The 13,594-nt window shown below is 46.4% G+C and overlaps 1 protein-coding gene across 3 annotated transcripts; it reads right to left on the bottom strand.

Moving 5' to 3' along the window:
- Nucleotides 1–4,255: 4,255 nt before the first annotated feature.
- LOC120312019 lies at nucleotides 4,256–13,226 on the bottom strand. Of its 3 annotated transcripts, none has more exons than XM_039352216.1 (6): nucleotides 13,023–13,226; nucleotides 10,560–10,922; nucleotides 8,308–8,434; nucleotides 7,466–7,513; nucleotides 5,345–5,441; nucleotides 4,256–4,448 (listed from the first exon to the last, which is right to left on the bottom strand). In XM_039352216.1, exons 1-5 carry the CDS (start codon nucleotides 13,090–13,092, stop codon nucleotides 5,369–5,371), a joined length of 681 nt encoding a protein of 226 aa, XP_039208150.1. In that variant the 5' UTR covers nucleotides 13,093–13,226; the 3' UTR covers nucleotides 4,256–4,448; nucleotides 5,345–5,368. The 3 variants fall into 3 exon arrangements, with proteins under 3 accessions (XP_039208150.1, XP_039208149.1, XP_039208151.1); XM_039352215.1 differs by having other exon boundaries at nucleotides 5,366–5,441; XM_039352217.1 differs by lacking the exon at nucleotides 5,345–5,441.
- Between the last annotated feature and the right edge of the window lie 368 nt (nucleotides 13,227–13,594).

The following is a 13,594-nucleotide window of genomic DNA, read 5'->3' as shown; positions in this document are numbered from 1 at the left end:
AGAGGGAGGGGGAGGGGGAGGAAGGGTAGAGGGACGGGGACGAGGGGTAGAAGGACGGGGGGTAGAGGGACGGGGACGAGGACGAGGGGTAGAAGGACGGGGACGAGGGGTAGAAGGACGGGGACGAGGGGTAGAAGGACGGGGGGTAGAGGGACGGGGACGAGGACGAGGGGTAGAGGGACGGGGACGAGGGGTAGAAGGACGGGGGGTAGAGGGACGGGGACGAGGTCGAGGAGTAGAGGGACGGGGACGAGGAGTAGAGGGAGGGGGACGAGGGGTAGAGGGAGGGGGAGGGGGAGTGGAACGAAGGGTAGAGGGACGGGGACGAGGGGTAGAAGGACGGGGGGTAGAGGGAGGGGGACGAGGGGTAGAGGGAGGGGGACGAGGGGTAGAGGGAGGGGGACGAGTTGGAAGTCTCGGAGTAACAGTTTTGATGGTAGTTGTAGTAGGAGCTTGAACCTGGTGGAGGCAAGAACTCAACACATAGGCTGGATTGAAAGAAAAGAAATCCATATTTAGTTCCGCAAGAATTTAACCTTGGCAAAGAACACTAATTTTGGCAGCTTGACTATCAGAACTAAAGAAATATCTTCCAAGCTTAGGATTCTGAGGAAGGGAGCTAGTGAGGCATTCTAGAAGAGTGAGCTTTTTCTGGTGCCATTATTTAAGATAAAGGTAAAGGTTCCCCTGTCCAGTTGTGTCTGACTCTAGGGGGCAGTGTTCATCTCGGTTTCCTAGCTGAGGGAGCCAGCATTGTCTGAAGACACTTTCCCTGGTCACGTGGCCAGCATGACTACTCCTGAGAGGCATGGAACGCTGTTCCTTTCCCATCAGAGTGGTACCTATTGATCTACTCACAGTTGCATGCTTTCAAGATTAAGGAACAACAAACAAATGAATACAAAAGTCAATAATAACAACAAAAAATAGACAATAAAGTAACACATCCAGCAAAGGGTAAAAGAAATATAACTTTTTTTTTCAAATATAAACTTTAAGGAAAAAGTAGTGCATTCAAATACATCAATTACATACTTATATGATTTACTACGAACAAATCAATAGTCCAGTGGTTCTCAACCTGTGGGTCGGGACCCCATTTGGGGTCGAACGACCATTTCACGGGGGTCGCCAAACAACGCAGTCCGCCATTTTCCCCCCTTTTCCTTAGCTGTGCTACTCCCTTTTATTCTATTGGCTTTCGAAAACCAATAGAATAGACTCTCTTGAATAGAGTCTAATTCTATTGGCTTTCAAAAGCCAATAGGAATTGTCCAGGCTGTCTCTTCCCTGCTGAGCCCGCCAAAAGTCCCAATCTGCAAACGGTGCTGCAAGTTTTCTGCAGCGAAGGTGAGCTGTCTGGAAGCTTCCACCCCTCCCTGCTGAGCAACTACTAAAAATGTAAGTAAAAGAGGGCCAGGGGTGGGAGGTGGGAGGCCAGCGGGTGCAGGGATGGTTGCTGGTGCACGTGGGGCCGGGCGGGTGCCTTACCTCCCTTGGGCTAGGCCAGCTGGTGGCCCAGCCGGTGGTTAGCCTGCACCGTCTCTGCCGCTTGCCAGCTACGCCTTGGCCGGCGCAGGGGGCGGCACCACGCATGCGCGGCGCTCCCGGGCAGGGAAAGTCCTCGACTTAAGACCGGTTGGGTAGTCCTCAACTTACGATCAGTTGGGGGTTGCGGCATTAAAAACAGCCGAGGTGGCGCAGCAGTTAGAGTGCAGTACTGCAGGCCACTTTAGCTGACTGTGTTCAGCAGGTCAGCAGTTCAAATCTCACCGGCTCAAGGTTGACTCAGCCTTCCATCCTTCCGGGGTAGGTAAAATGAGGACCCAGATTGATGGGGGCAATGTAAATATATATATACATTGCTTACTGGTGTACACCGCTTAGAGAGTGCTTGCACTTAAAGCGGTATATAAGTCTCATAAATAAATAAATTAAAAAGGTTGAGAACCACTGATCTAGAAACGTACAAGACATAGTGCACCATAGCTGCTGTGAATCTCAGGCTAACTCTTAACAGAAAGCTTGGCTCTCCAGTCCAGTTTAAAGTCCAATCTATCTTCATTTCCCCCCAAACCCATATTGGTTCAGCCCCCCTCATTCCAACGGAGTCCCTCTCACCTGCTAGAAACCAAATCAGCCAAGATTGTTTACATCCAGAGGTGGTAACAACTGTCAGGTGGTAACTGGATGGCATTCCTGCCACTCTTGGGGATGGATGGGTCTTAACCATAGTAGGGGATTATTTTTGTGCACAGCTGGCAAACTTCTTCCTTTATTTCCCCCATCAGGTTCTCTGAACCCTAAACTGAGTCCATCTATCATTCACCCATCCCCAGTCTATCCTCTATAATCTGGGCCATTGGCAGGAATTCCCATCTCCCCTTTCCAGGTCACAGGAAGAGGTCATAAAGCAGATATGTGAGTCATGGTGAGCAAAGGATTCTGGAGAGGATCCCTCTGAAACAAGCAAATGAAAATAAAATCTCTGGATTAAGGCTATAAATAAAGTTAACTTTTCTTTATTCCTTATGGAGCAGTAAGGAACTCCCCCCCCCCCCAGGAACATGCTTTCCAACTGCTGAATGAGAAATAAACCAATTCCACCTCCTAATTCTAATTCTACCTTCTCTATCAACAATGACTGACTGCTACAATGGAATAATAGTCCAAAACATTGGAATTAGATATAGGATTTTTTTTTTTAAAGAAAAACTGTCCTGGGCCATTGTTTTAAAATCTGAAAAACCAACAGAACAGTAGTAAAGAAGACACTAAAAAAGTTACATATCTGAAGCTATTTGAAGTCATGATCAAGAAGCTTTTTTTTCTCATCGCTAAATGAAAATTTAATAAAAGAAGGTGGAAACAAATCAGCTACAGAGTCAAATTATCTAGATCCTTTCAGGATACAGACCTAAACAGAAAGGGCAGTGTTCACAGTGGTTGAAAAATTTGGTCAGGATCTATTTTTTTTTATTCTCTTTTTTTAATCCACATTATTATTGTCTCAATACAATATACAGTATAAATTAATTAGAATAGAATAGAATAGAATAGAATAGAATAGAATAGAATAGAATAGAATAGAATAGAATAGAGCTGGAAGGGATCTTGGAGGTCTTCTAGTCGAGCCCCCTGTTCAAGCAGGAAGACCTATACCAGTGATGGCGAACCTTTTAGAGACCGAGTGCCCAAATTGCAACCCAAAATCCATTTATGTATCGTTGGGTGCCAGGTGGGCATGTCCCATTGGGTGGATGTGGCCCATTGGGTGAGCGTAGTTGCGGTGGTAATTGCAGACTGGCTGGGTCTAAAAAGTTCAATCAATCAATCAATTCCAACTTTGCAAGATCTTTTTTTTCCCGGGTGAGAAGTTGAAATTGATTGATTGATTGAATTTTTTTTTTTTTTGCACACGGCGGCGGAGGCCTAAAGCAAAAAGGTTTTATAAAACCCAGCTGAAGGCCTAGGAGTGGGGCGATGGCACGCATGCCCACAGGGAGGGCTCTGCATGCCACCTGTGGCACACGTGCCATAGGTTCGCCACCACAGATCTATACCATCTCAGACAGGTGATTGTCCCGTTTTTTTAAAAAAAAACTTCCAGCAATGGAGTGTCCACGATTTCTGGTGGCCAGCTGTTCCACTGGTTGATTGTCCTCACTGTCAGGAAGTTTCTCCTTAATTCCAGGTTGCTTCTCTCCTTGATCAGCTTCCAACCATTGTTTCTCGTCCTTCCTTCTGGTGCTTTGGAGAATAATTGGACCCCCTCGTCTTTGTGGCAGCCCCTCAGACACTGGAACACTGCTATTTAGAGTAAAATGTCTAGATTTTTCTATGTAGTAACAAGTCACCCTCGGCTTAACCGCCACAATCAAGGTCTCAATTTCTGTTGCCAAGCAAGACAATTTTTAAGTAGTTTTGCCCCATGTTATGGACTTTCTAGCCACAATTGTTAAATGAATCACTGCGTTTGTTAATCGGGCTTCCCCGTTGACTTTGTCGCAAAAGGGGATCGCGTGATCTGGGATACTGTGACCGTTATAAACACGAACCAGTTGCCAAGCATCCAAATTTTGATCCCCTGACCCTGGTCGTAAGTATGAAAAATGGTCCTTATTCAACTTTTCTCGGTGATGTTGTAGCTTTGAACGGTCACTAAGCGAAGGATTGAAAGGATTATTCATTATTTCCCACCGTCCTGCGGGAGGGGAGGAGGAGTAAAATTGGAATACAAAAAGCCACACCGCAATTGTTGTACAGTCAGGACTTTATTCCATCATGACACAGGAAGCCATTTTGCTGCCCCTGGGATTTTGGAGGGTAAAAAGGCTGGTGTTTTAGATAGCCTTGGCTTCCCCAATGGATGGAATTCCTCTTTTCTTGGATGGATAGCTGCAAATTCCATGGTGCAGGTTGCATTCGGACCTTTTCGATGTTTTTACCTGAAAAGAACGACAAAAATCAGAGCACAACCCTTTCAGATCTTGTTAAGACCAACCTTCCAAAAGCTGAGGGGATTTTTCGAAACCACTCGGGAACACAACAGCACCCCAAACCTTCCTACCGAGGAGAAGCGGTGTTTTTCAACCCGGGCGACTTTAAGATGCGTGGACTTCAACTCCCAGAATTCCCCAGCCAGCCAGCATGGCTGGCTGGGTAATTCTGGGAGTTGAAGTCCACGCATCTTAAAGTCGCCCAGGTTGAGAAACGGTGAGAATCAAAGATTCTCCATTTTTAACCACAGGAGATTTGGCTTAAGGTTTAACTTGGTGACTCTTGACAATGGTCTAATTGCTTCTTAACAAACAATTATGGGGGTCTGCTACAGGTAGTCCTCGACTTATAACCACAATGGAGCCCCAATTTTCTGTTGCTAAGAGGGACAGCTGCTAAATGAGCTTTGCCCCATTTCTTGGCATGGTCGTTAAGAGAATCACTTCAGTCATTCAATTAGTAACTCGGCTGTTAAATGAATCTACCTTCCCCAGTCGTTGAGAATGATTCTCAGAAAGAGTACTAACGACCAGATGACCGCAAGGAATGTAAATCCCTCCATTCTCCAATGGCTTCCCCATTGACTTTGTTTGTCCGAAGGTGCATGTCAGAAGTGCATGACCCCGGGATATTGCAACGGTCATAAATACACGCCAGGTGCCCCAAGTGCCCAAATTTTGATCTGTGACCATGGGGATGCTGACTTGTGTGAACAATGCTCATCAGTCCCTTTTTTCCGGTGCCGTTGCAACTTTGAACAGCCACTAAAAGAACGGTTGTAAGTCAAGGACAACCTGTATGCCATTCTTAGCCAATGTATGCAGATCTTGAAAAAGATAAGCACCAATGATGCCGAAGAACTGACCCATCACATTTTATTTCCTTCAGCTTCCTGAGTCTGCTTGTTGGCTCCTGGTTGGTTTGTCTCCTTATTTGTCGATCTATGGAAAAAAAGGATTAATGGAGGTATCAACTCAACGGGAATTCCTTCAAACCAGCAGCGTGTTCTTTCTTTTCATTTCTTCCTTTTTCCCAATATTTCCCCTTATTCTCCCATTCCTCCTGGTCTGGATAGTCTGGAGTACAGTTGAATGGTTAGAGTACAGGTAATCCTTGACTTACAAGCACAGTTGAGCCCAGAATTCACGTTAATAAGGGAGAAACTTGTTAAGTGAGTTTTGCTGTGTTTTACGGCTTTTCTCGCCCCCCATATGTTAAGTGAACCACTGCAGTTGTTAAATCAGTAACCAGGTTGTTAAGTGAATCTATCTTCCCCCGTTGACTTTGCTTGTCAGAACATCGCAAAAGGAGGATCCCAGGCGTCCGGGATGTGGCAACCGTCATAAATGTGAGTCAGGTGCCAAGCATCAGAAATGAGCAGGGGGCTGTTGCCAAAGTCGTAAGTGTGAAAAACGGTCATCAATCCCTTTTTTCCAGCATCGTTATAGCTTAGGTCGCTAAACGAATGGTTGTAATTCGAGGACCACCTGGATTTAAAAGGGTGGTTGTTTCATTTGGGAAGCAATGGAAAAGCAACCTTTTTGTGCCCTTCATTCAGCCTGCTAGTCAAGATTTGTACATAACACGAAGTCCTATTTGTAACTCCGTCTTCTTTGCACATGGGTTGAAGAGGAGGAGACAGAGGGGGAAAAAATCTTAGCTATTTCAGATAGGACACACAATTTCAGAATAACAATAGAGTTGGAAGGGACCTTGGAGGTCATCTAGTCCAACCCCCTCTTAAAACAGGAGACCCTACACCAGTGATGGCGAACCTTTTAGAGACCGAGTGCCCAAACTGCAACCCAAAACCCACTTATGCATCGTCGAGTGCCAGGTGGGTGTGGCCCATTGGCTGGGTGTGGCCCATTGGCTGGGCGTGGCCAATTGGGTGGGCGTGGCTGCAGTGGTAACGGCAGACTGGGTGGGACTAAAAAGTTCAATCAATCCATTCCAACTTTGCAAGATCTTTTTTTTCCCCCGTGAGAAGTTGAAATTGACTGATTGAACCTTTTTTTTAATTTTTGCACAGGGCAGCAGAGGCCTAAACCAAAAAAGTTTTATAAAACCCAGCTGAAGACCTAGGATTCGGGCGACGGTGTGCATGCCCACAGAGAGGGCTCCGAGTGCCACCTCTGGCACCCGTGCCATAGGTTCCCCACCACTGCCCTACACCATTCTGGACCAATGGCTGTGCAGTCTCTTCCTAAAAACCTCCAGTGATGGAGCACCCGCAACATCTGGAGGCGAGCCGTTCCTCTGACTAATTGTTAAAACCATAATATAATAATATAGAACAACTCTTTTCTCTGGCACTTTCACGTACTTTAGCGAATCGTTTCCCCTAAATTTTACGCCCCTTCTGATGCCAGACCTCGTTTTAATGAACATGTGTGATATTATGGGATGCAAATATGTAACATGTTTGACTACAGGGAACTGATTTCCTACGTAAAGGGGGGGTGACTTCTATCCTGTCCAATCAACAACTCCTCTTGTGTTTTTCTGTGATGTCTTAAATATAAAAGGGGATGTAAGATGGGTCTTGGGGCTCTCCCTTTTCATAGGGAGTTCCCATTGTGGGAAGCCCCCCCCTTCTAGAGAATGAAATAATTTGGGGAATATTAAAAGAGATAGAATATTTTATTTCCCCTAAGGAAGAAGAGGAGAAACATGTTCTTAAAGGCAGAAATAGGAAAAGAAAAAGAAAAAAAAACAGCCTCAAGCAGAAGGCTGAAGTCTTTAGAAATGGAGATTTTGTAATCCGTTCAGAAAGACTGGGCCACCCTATTCATAAACAAAACACCTTCAGCTACAGTCCAAAAACAGAAGGCTAACGTTCCTTCCAGCTCCATTTTAACAAAGGACTCTAATACATTGCTTTAAATGATCATCCAACTTGGTTGCTTCTTGGAAATGGTAAACCGAGGCAAAACCTAAATCAGATTTGACTATCAATACTTACGCCTCTTGGGTTGGGGAACTGCCTGCTGGTTCTGCAGTTGTTGCACTCCTAAAGAGAGAAGGGGAGAAAGAGAGGGGGGAGAGAAGAGAGAGAAGAGAGAGAGAGAGACAGAGAAGAGAGAGAGAGAAGAGAGAGAAGAGAGGAGAGAGAAGAGAGGAGAGAGGAGAGAGAGAGAGAGAGAGAGAGAAGGGGAAAAAGAGGGGGGAGACAAGAGAGAAGAGAGAGAAGAGAGGAGAGAGAGAGAGAGAGAGAGAGAGAGAGAGAGAGAGAGGGAGAGAGGGAGAGAGGGAGAGAGAGAGATGGTGTTGATTACAGGAATCACCTTTTTATGTAGGAGATAACCAGGCTAAGCCTGAGGGTGGGGTCAAATGTGTCATCAGTCTCAAGTCCCTTCATGCCCACAAGAAATTTAAAATCCAGCCCTCCTTGAATTCCATTAACTTTTACCTATCGCCAATTGGCTTTGACTGTTACTAGTTCAGATTCTTGTAGAGGACTTAAACTTGCAATAAATCTTTACAAACTGCCAGGATCTCCTCATGTCCTTGGCACTTGCTATGTGAATTTCACCAAACCAAATAGTTGAACGATTTCTTCAGATTCCTCCAACCTTCAAAAATGCCTCGAGGGCAACTCAATAATGAAAAATACGACGTTGACACCAGCCCTTAGTTTTCTTGTGGCTGAATAATAGCGGGGACGCTTGTTGTGTACAAAATTCTCTTTCTTTTGACATGATTTCTAAAGCCAAGTCTCTTTCTTCAAACACGGAGAAAACTGGTAGAAGACAGAGGATAGAAGAAATTACTGTCCCTGTTCAGGGATTGTAGATTTGCAATTACCTTAAGGAAAATCCTCTAGTCTGATAGGTCACTAAGCCTATAACCAGCAAGACGCCGATGAGGCACCCAGCGGAAATTCCAGCAATAATTCCTGCGCCCAGTGCGTTCTTCTTTCTTGGAATTGATTCTGAGGACACAAGAGGACACAAACCTTCTGAGAAGCATAGCCCAAATGCTTTATAATAAAATAAAACCTCAACTTTCTACTTTTTAAATCATGTATAGATAGATAGTCCTTGACTTAATAATAACAATAACAATAACAATAACATAACAATAATAATAACAATAAAGTTGGAAGGGACCTTGGAGGTCATCGAGTCCAACCCCCTGCTCAGGCAGGAAACCCTATCTCATTTCGGACAAATGGCTGTCCAGTTTCTTCTTGAAAACTTCCAGTGTTGGAGCATTCATCGCTTCTGGAGGAAGGTTGTTCCACTGGTTAATTGTTCTAACTGTCAGGAAGTTTCTCCTTAGTTCCAGGTTGCTTCTCTCCTTGATGAGTTTCCATCCGTTGCTTCTTGTCCTGCCTTCAGGCGCTTTGGAGAATAGCTTGACTCCCTCTTCTTTGGGGCAGCCCCTGAGATATTGGAACGCTGCTATCGTGTCCCCCCTCGTCCTTCTCTTCGTTAAACTAGACATACCCAATTCCAGCAACCGTTCCTTATATGTTTTAGCCTCCAGTCCCCTAATCATCTTTGTTGCTCTTCTCTGTACTCTTTCTAGAGTCTCTGCATCTTTTTTACATCGTGGTGACCAAAACTGGATGCTGTATTCCAAGTATGGCCTTACCAAGGCATTGTAAAGTGGTATTAATACTTCACGTGATCTTGATTCTAACCCTCTGTTAATGCAGCCCAGCACTGTATTGGCCTTTTTGGCAGCTGCAGCATCCGGCTGGCTCATATCTAAGTGATTGTCCACTAAGACTCTGAGATCTGAGACTTACAACATTTCATTGAGTGACGATTCAGCTGGCACTGAAAAAAGTGACTTATGGCCCCTTTTTACGCTTACAATAGTGGCAGCACCCCTGTGGTCACGTGATCAGAATTCAGACGCTTAGCAATTGACTCATGTTTGTGATGGTTGCAACATCATGTGATCCATTTTTGTGACCTTTTGATGCACAAAGTCAATGGGGAAGCCAGATTCACTTCACATCTGTGTTACTCACTTAACGTGATTCACTCAGCAACTGGGCAAGAAAGGTCATAAAATGGGGCAAACCCCATTTAACCGCTGTCTTCTTTAGCCACAGAAGTGTTCAGCTCAATTGTTGTCGTAAGCTGAAGACTACCTGTATTATGATTTTTCTCAAATACGGTGGCACGGGTTAAAAAACAACCCTTCGTCCCAAAATAATCAACCTTGCTTTGATTATTGCACTGGATTTTCACAGATGTCATCTTCATATCTGACTTGACTTTCTCCTCCCTAGCCAGCTCCTAGATTTGTTTGTCAAATCCTGACTCAAGATACCTTGCTCAACTTCTTTCTGTTGGAATGGTAAGTCCAGGGAGGTTTAACTCAGCCTGTGCTGATTCAAAGAAATCAGCCTTTTTATTTTTTCCTGGAGCTTTTAAGAGTTAAAAGGCTGCTTCTCTGATCAGTCAAAGGCTAGGGAAGAAAAAAAATATTTTTCCTATTCAGGTGAGCTCGTAAAAAAGGGGAATTTTCTTTCTCCAGATAGCTACGAATTGGGAAAAGGTGAGTTTTCACAGTGACATTCACGGAGTGATCCGGAGTTAGCTAGAGGGCAAAATGTTGGTTTCTGGATGCATGCCCCTCTAAATAAGTCAAATAATGGTCTAGTTTAATGAAAAGAAAGACTAGGGGTGACATGATAGCAGTGTTCCAATATCTCAGGGGCTGCCACAAAGAAGAGGGAGTCAAGCTATTCTCCAAAGCACCTGAGGACAGGACAAGAAGCAACGGATGGAAATGAATCAAGGAGAGAAGCAACCTAGAACTAAGAAGAAATTTCCAGAAAATTAGAACAATGAATCAGCGGAACAGCTTGCCTTCAGAAATTGTGAATGCTCCAACGCTGGGAATTTTTAAGAAGAGATTGGACCACCATTTGTCTGAAAGAGTGCAGGTTTCCTGCCTGAGTAGGAGGTTGGACTAGAAGACCTCCAAGGTCCCTGCCAACGCTGTTATTCTATTCTATTCTAATTCTGAGAGCAGCTGAGCCAGAATGAAAACAAGTTTTTTTTTAAAACAAAAAAACAGCAAACGGGTGAATTTACCTCTCGTGATCATTAAGAACCCTTCCCCGTATAACGTTTTTTTAGGGAGGGTTTGGATAATTCCATACATGCCCATGTCTAAATACGAAAGATTTGAGATGAACAGGATGCAATCTTCCAGCGGCAGGTGCCCAGAATGAAAGCCAAACAGTGGCTCAAAGGTGTGGTTCGACGGATAATACATCAGGATCTCAGTTTTATTTTCGCCTTTGGTCCATAAGCAGGAGATGGTTCCGTTTGGGGGCGCTTGCGGGATGAGGCTGACGTTGTGCCCTTCAAAAGGGTACCGTGGTGTTACGAGAATGGTGAAATCGATCTTCTTCTGAGCTTGTACGAACACAAAGTAGGAACTTGCGAGATGAGCTGCGAAAGAAAGAGAAGATTGAGCGTTCGCTTCTTTACAAAATGTCAGCTGCCCCGCCAGAAGGCAGACTGACTTCCCACTTTGCGACCTGAAAAAGAGACCCCAGGTTACCCTGCTCTGTCACCACAGGAGACGACTGTGCGAAATGATTAATTAGGTACAATTAAACAACATACGATAGTCTTTGGCTTAGGATAGTGGTGGCGAACCTATGGCACGCGTGCCAGAGGTGGCACTCGGAGCCCTCTCTGTGGGCACACGTGCCGTTGCCCCAGTCTTGCCTCCTCCCATGACCCCCTCCTCACCAGCAGCCTCCATGGAGGAGAGTCGCCCGTGGTCCGCATGGAGCAGTGCAGCCAAGGACATGGCAGCCAGGCAGCATAGACAAAACTCTGCCCTCACACCCCATCGTGCCACCATAGCGTTGCTGGGCTGCCTGGGCGATCTGCGGCGGGCTCTGGAGATGGTGAGTAGCCCTCCAGGCAGGTGGGGTGGGGGCAGGGCAGGGGGTGGAGCAGGGGTGGGGCCAGTTTTGGGGCACTTAGTCTCTAAAAGGTTCGCCATCATTGGCTTAGGACCACGACTGAGTCCCAAACAGCCCCAAATTCTGCCATTAAGGGAGACATTTTAAAAGTCAGTTTTGCCCTGTCTTACAAACTTTCTTGTCACTGGCAGAAGGACCACTTCTTGCCATGGTCCTCGACTTAGGACAGTTCATTTAGTGACCGTTCAAAGTTACAACGGCTCTTAAAGAAGGGACGTGCGACCATTTTTCACACTTAGGATGCTTGCAGTGTTCCCACCGGTCACGTGATCCAAATTCAGACATTGGTCAACTGACTTGTATTTATGACAGTTGCAATGTCCCCGGGGGGGGGAGGTGTCACGTGACCCCCTCTTGCGACCTTCAATGGGAGGGAAGCCGGATTCACTTAACGACGGTGTTGCTAACTTCACAATTGCTGTGGTTCGCTTAACAAATGTGGCAAGAAAGATTGTGAAATGGGGCAAAGCTCGTTTAGCAAATGTCTTGCTTAACAACAACAACAAAAATGGGGGGGGCTCAAATGTGGTCATAAGTCAAGGACTGCCTTGACTTGTAGGTTGTTTAATTGCCTTTCTAGTCAAACCGATGGTTTCCCCAGTGGCAATGTAGGGCTACGAGAGTTGGACCGTAAGGAAGCCTAAGCATCCAGGAATTGGTGCTTTCGAATTGTGGTGCTGGAGAAGACTTTTGGACCTCAAGGAGATCAAATGAGTCGATCCTAAATTAAATTAACCCTGACGGTTCTTTGGGAGACAGATCCTGAGGCTGAAAGCTCAGATATTTTGGCCACCAGGTGAGAAGAGAGGACTTCTTGGAAAAGAGGTTGATGTTGGGAAAGATGGAAGGCAAAAGGAGAAGGGGACGGCAGAGGAGATGGTTAGGAAGTGTGTCATCAACACAAGGACACAAATGTGGGCAAACAGTGTAGGAAACGGGATAGGGTTTCCTGTTTGAGCAGGGGGTTGGACTAGTGAGTAAGACTCAGTAACTACAAAAATGGTCCCCGCTGCCTTGGCCCTGGCCCAGGCCGGCCGGGAGCCAATGTACAATTTTGTGGTGGCCATCTATGCTGAAACTCATTCAGTCTTAGCTCCACAAGGCCGTCTGGAAACAGCGAGGAACCAACTCTGCCGCATCAGCCCTGCCCCGTGGGTGCATGCTGGGGAGGTGTCACCCTTTGTGAGGAATGAAGAAATTCACCATGCCTTGGCACTTGCCCCAGTCCCACCCCCTTCTGCCAGAGACCCCCAGATGTGTCCCACTCCTGCCCAGGCCCCCCCAGGCACCCTTGACGCGAATGATGCAGAGCTGGCCATGCCCACCCAGTAGGCCACACCCACTCCATCCACGCCCACCCAGTAGGCTGCGCCCACCCTGGCCACACCCACCTGGCCCCATGAGGACAACCGCAATGCTGATGTGGCCCTCAATGAAATTGACTTTGACACCCCTGCCCTAGATGTTCTCCAGAGTCCTTCTCAATCTCTTGACCCCCTACCCTTGCTATCCCAGACCTGCCCCCCCCCTCCTCACAGACACCCCCCCATCAGACCTGCGAGAAGCCATGCCAGCTGGGATGTTCTCTGCTTGGATGGTTTCCTGTAGTTGGGCAGTGTCGCCATGATGTTCTTAGCAGATTTGGGACAAAAGGCCTTGTGACATGCTGGGAGAGCCTCAAAATGCCCAGCCAGGCGCCTCAGTTTCCCCCTCGTGCTTTGCCCACACTGTCAGTGACAATACAGGGAGGGTCCTATTAGTCCAGCTCCCCTCCCCAGCCTACCTCACTGTCAGCCCCTCCCACCCTTCCTTTATGAGCTCTCGAGGCAGAGGAAGAAGTCACAAAGCAGGTGAGTGACCCATTGTGAGGAATAAGTGACTCTTGATTCCCACTTCAGGGATGAGCAATGCTGGAAGATAGGGACCTTCCTGGATGGAAGGTAGAAATTGGGAAAGAGTAAATCAGGGTCCCAGCGTTGATTTTTTTTCAAAAAGCAGCTGGACTTTCTGTGGTTTTTTTTTTTCCTTGAAGACCTTTTCCTTCTCATCCAAGAAGCTTCTTCAGTTCCGACTGAACGGTGGGGGGTGGAAGGATTTGTGTCCCTTGCCGTCATCTGGTCGTTAGCG

This window comes from Crotalus tigris, unplaced genomic scaffold (assembly GCF_016545835.1).
Source record: "Crotalus tigris isolate CLP2741 ecotype Arizona unplaced genomic scaffold, ASM1654583v1 scf7180000018413.2111637, whole genome shotgun sequence".
NCBI lineage: Eukaryota > Metazoa > Chordata > Lepidosauria > Squamata > Viperidae > Crotalus > Crotalus tigris.
This window is presented reverse-complemented; position numbering and strand designations above follow the sequence as displayed.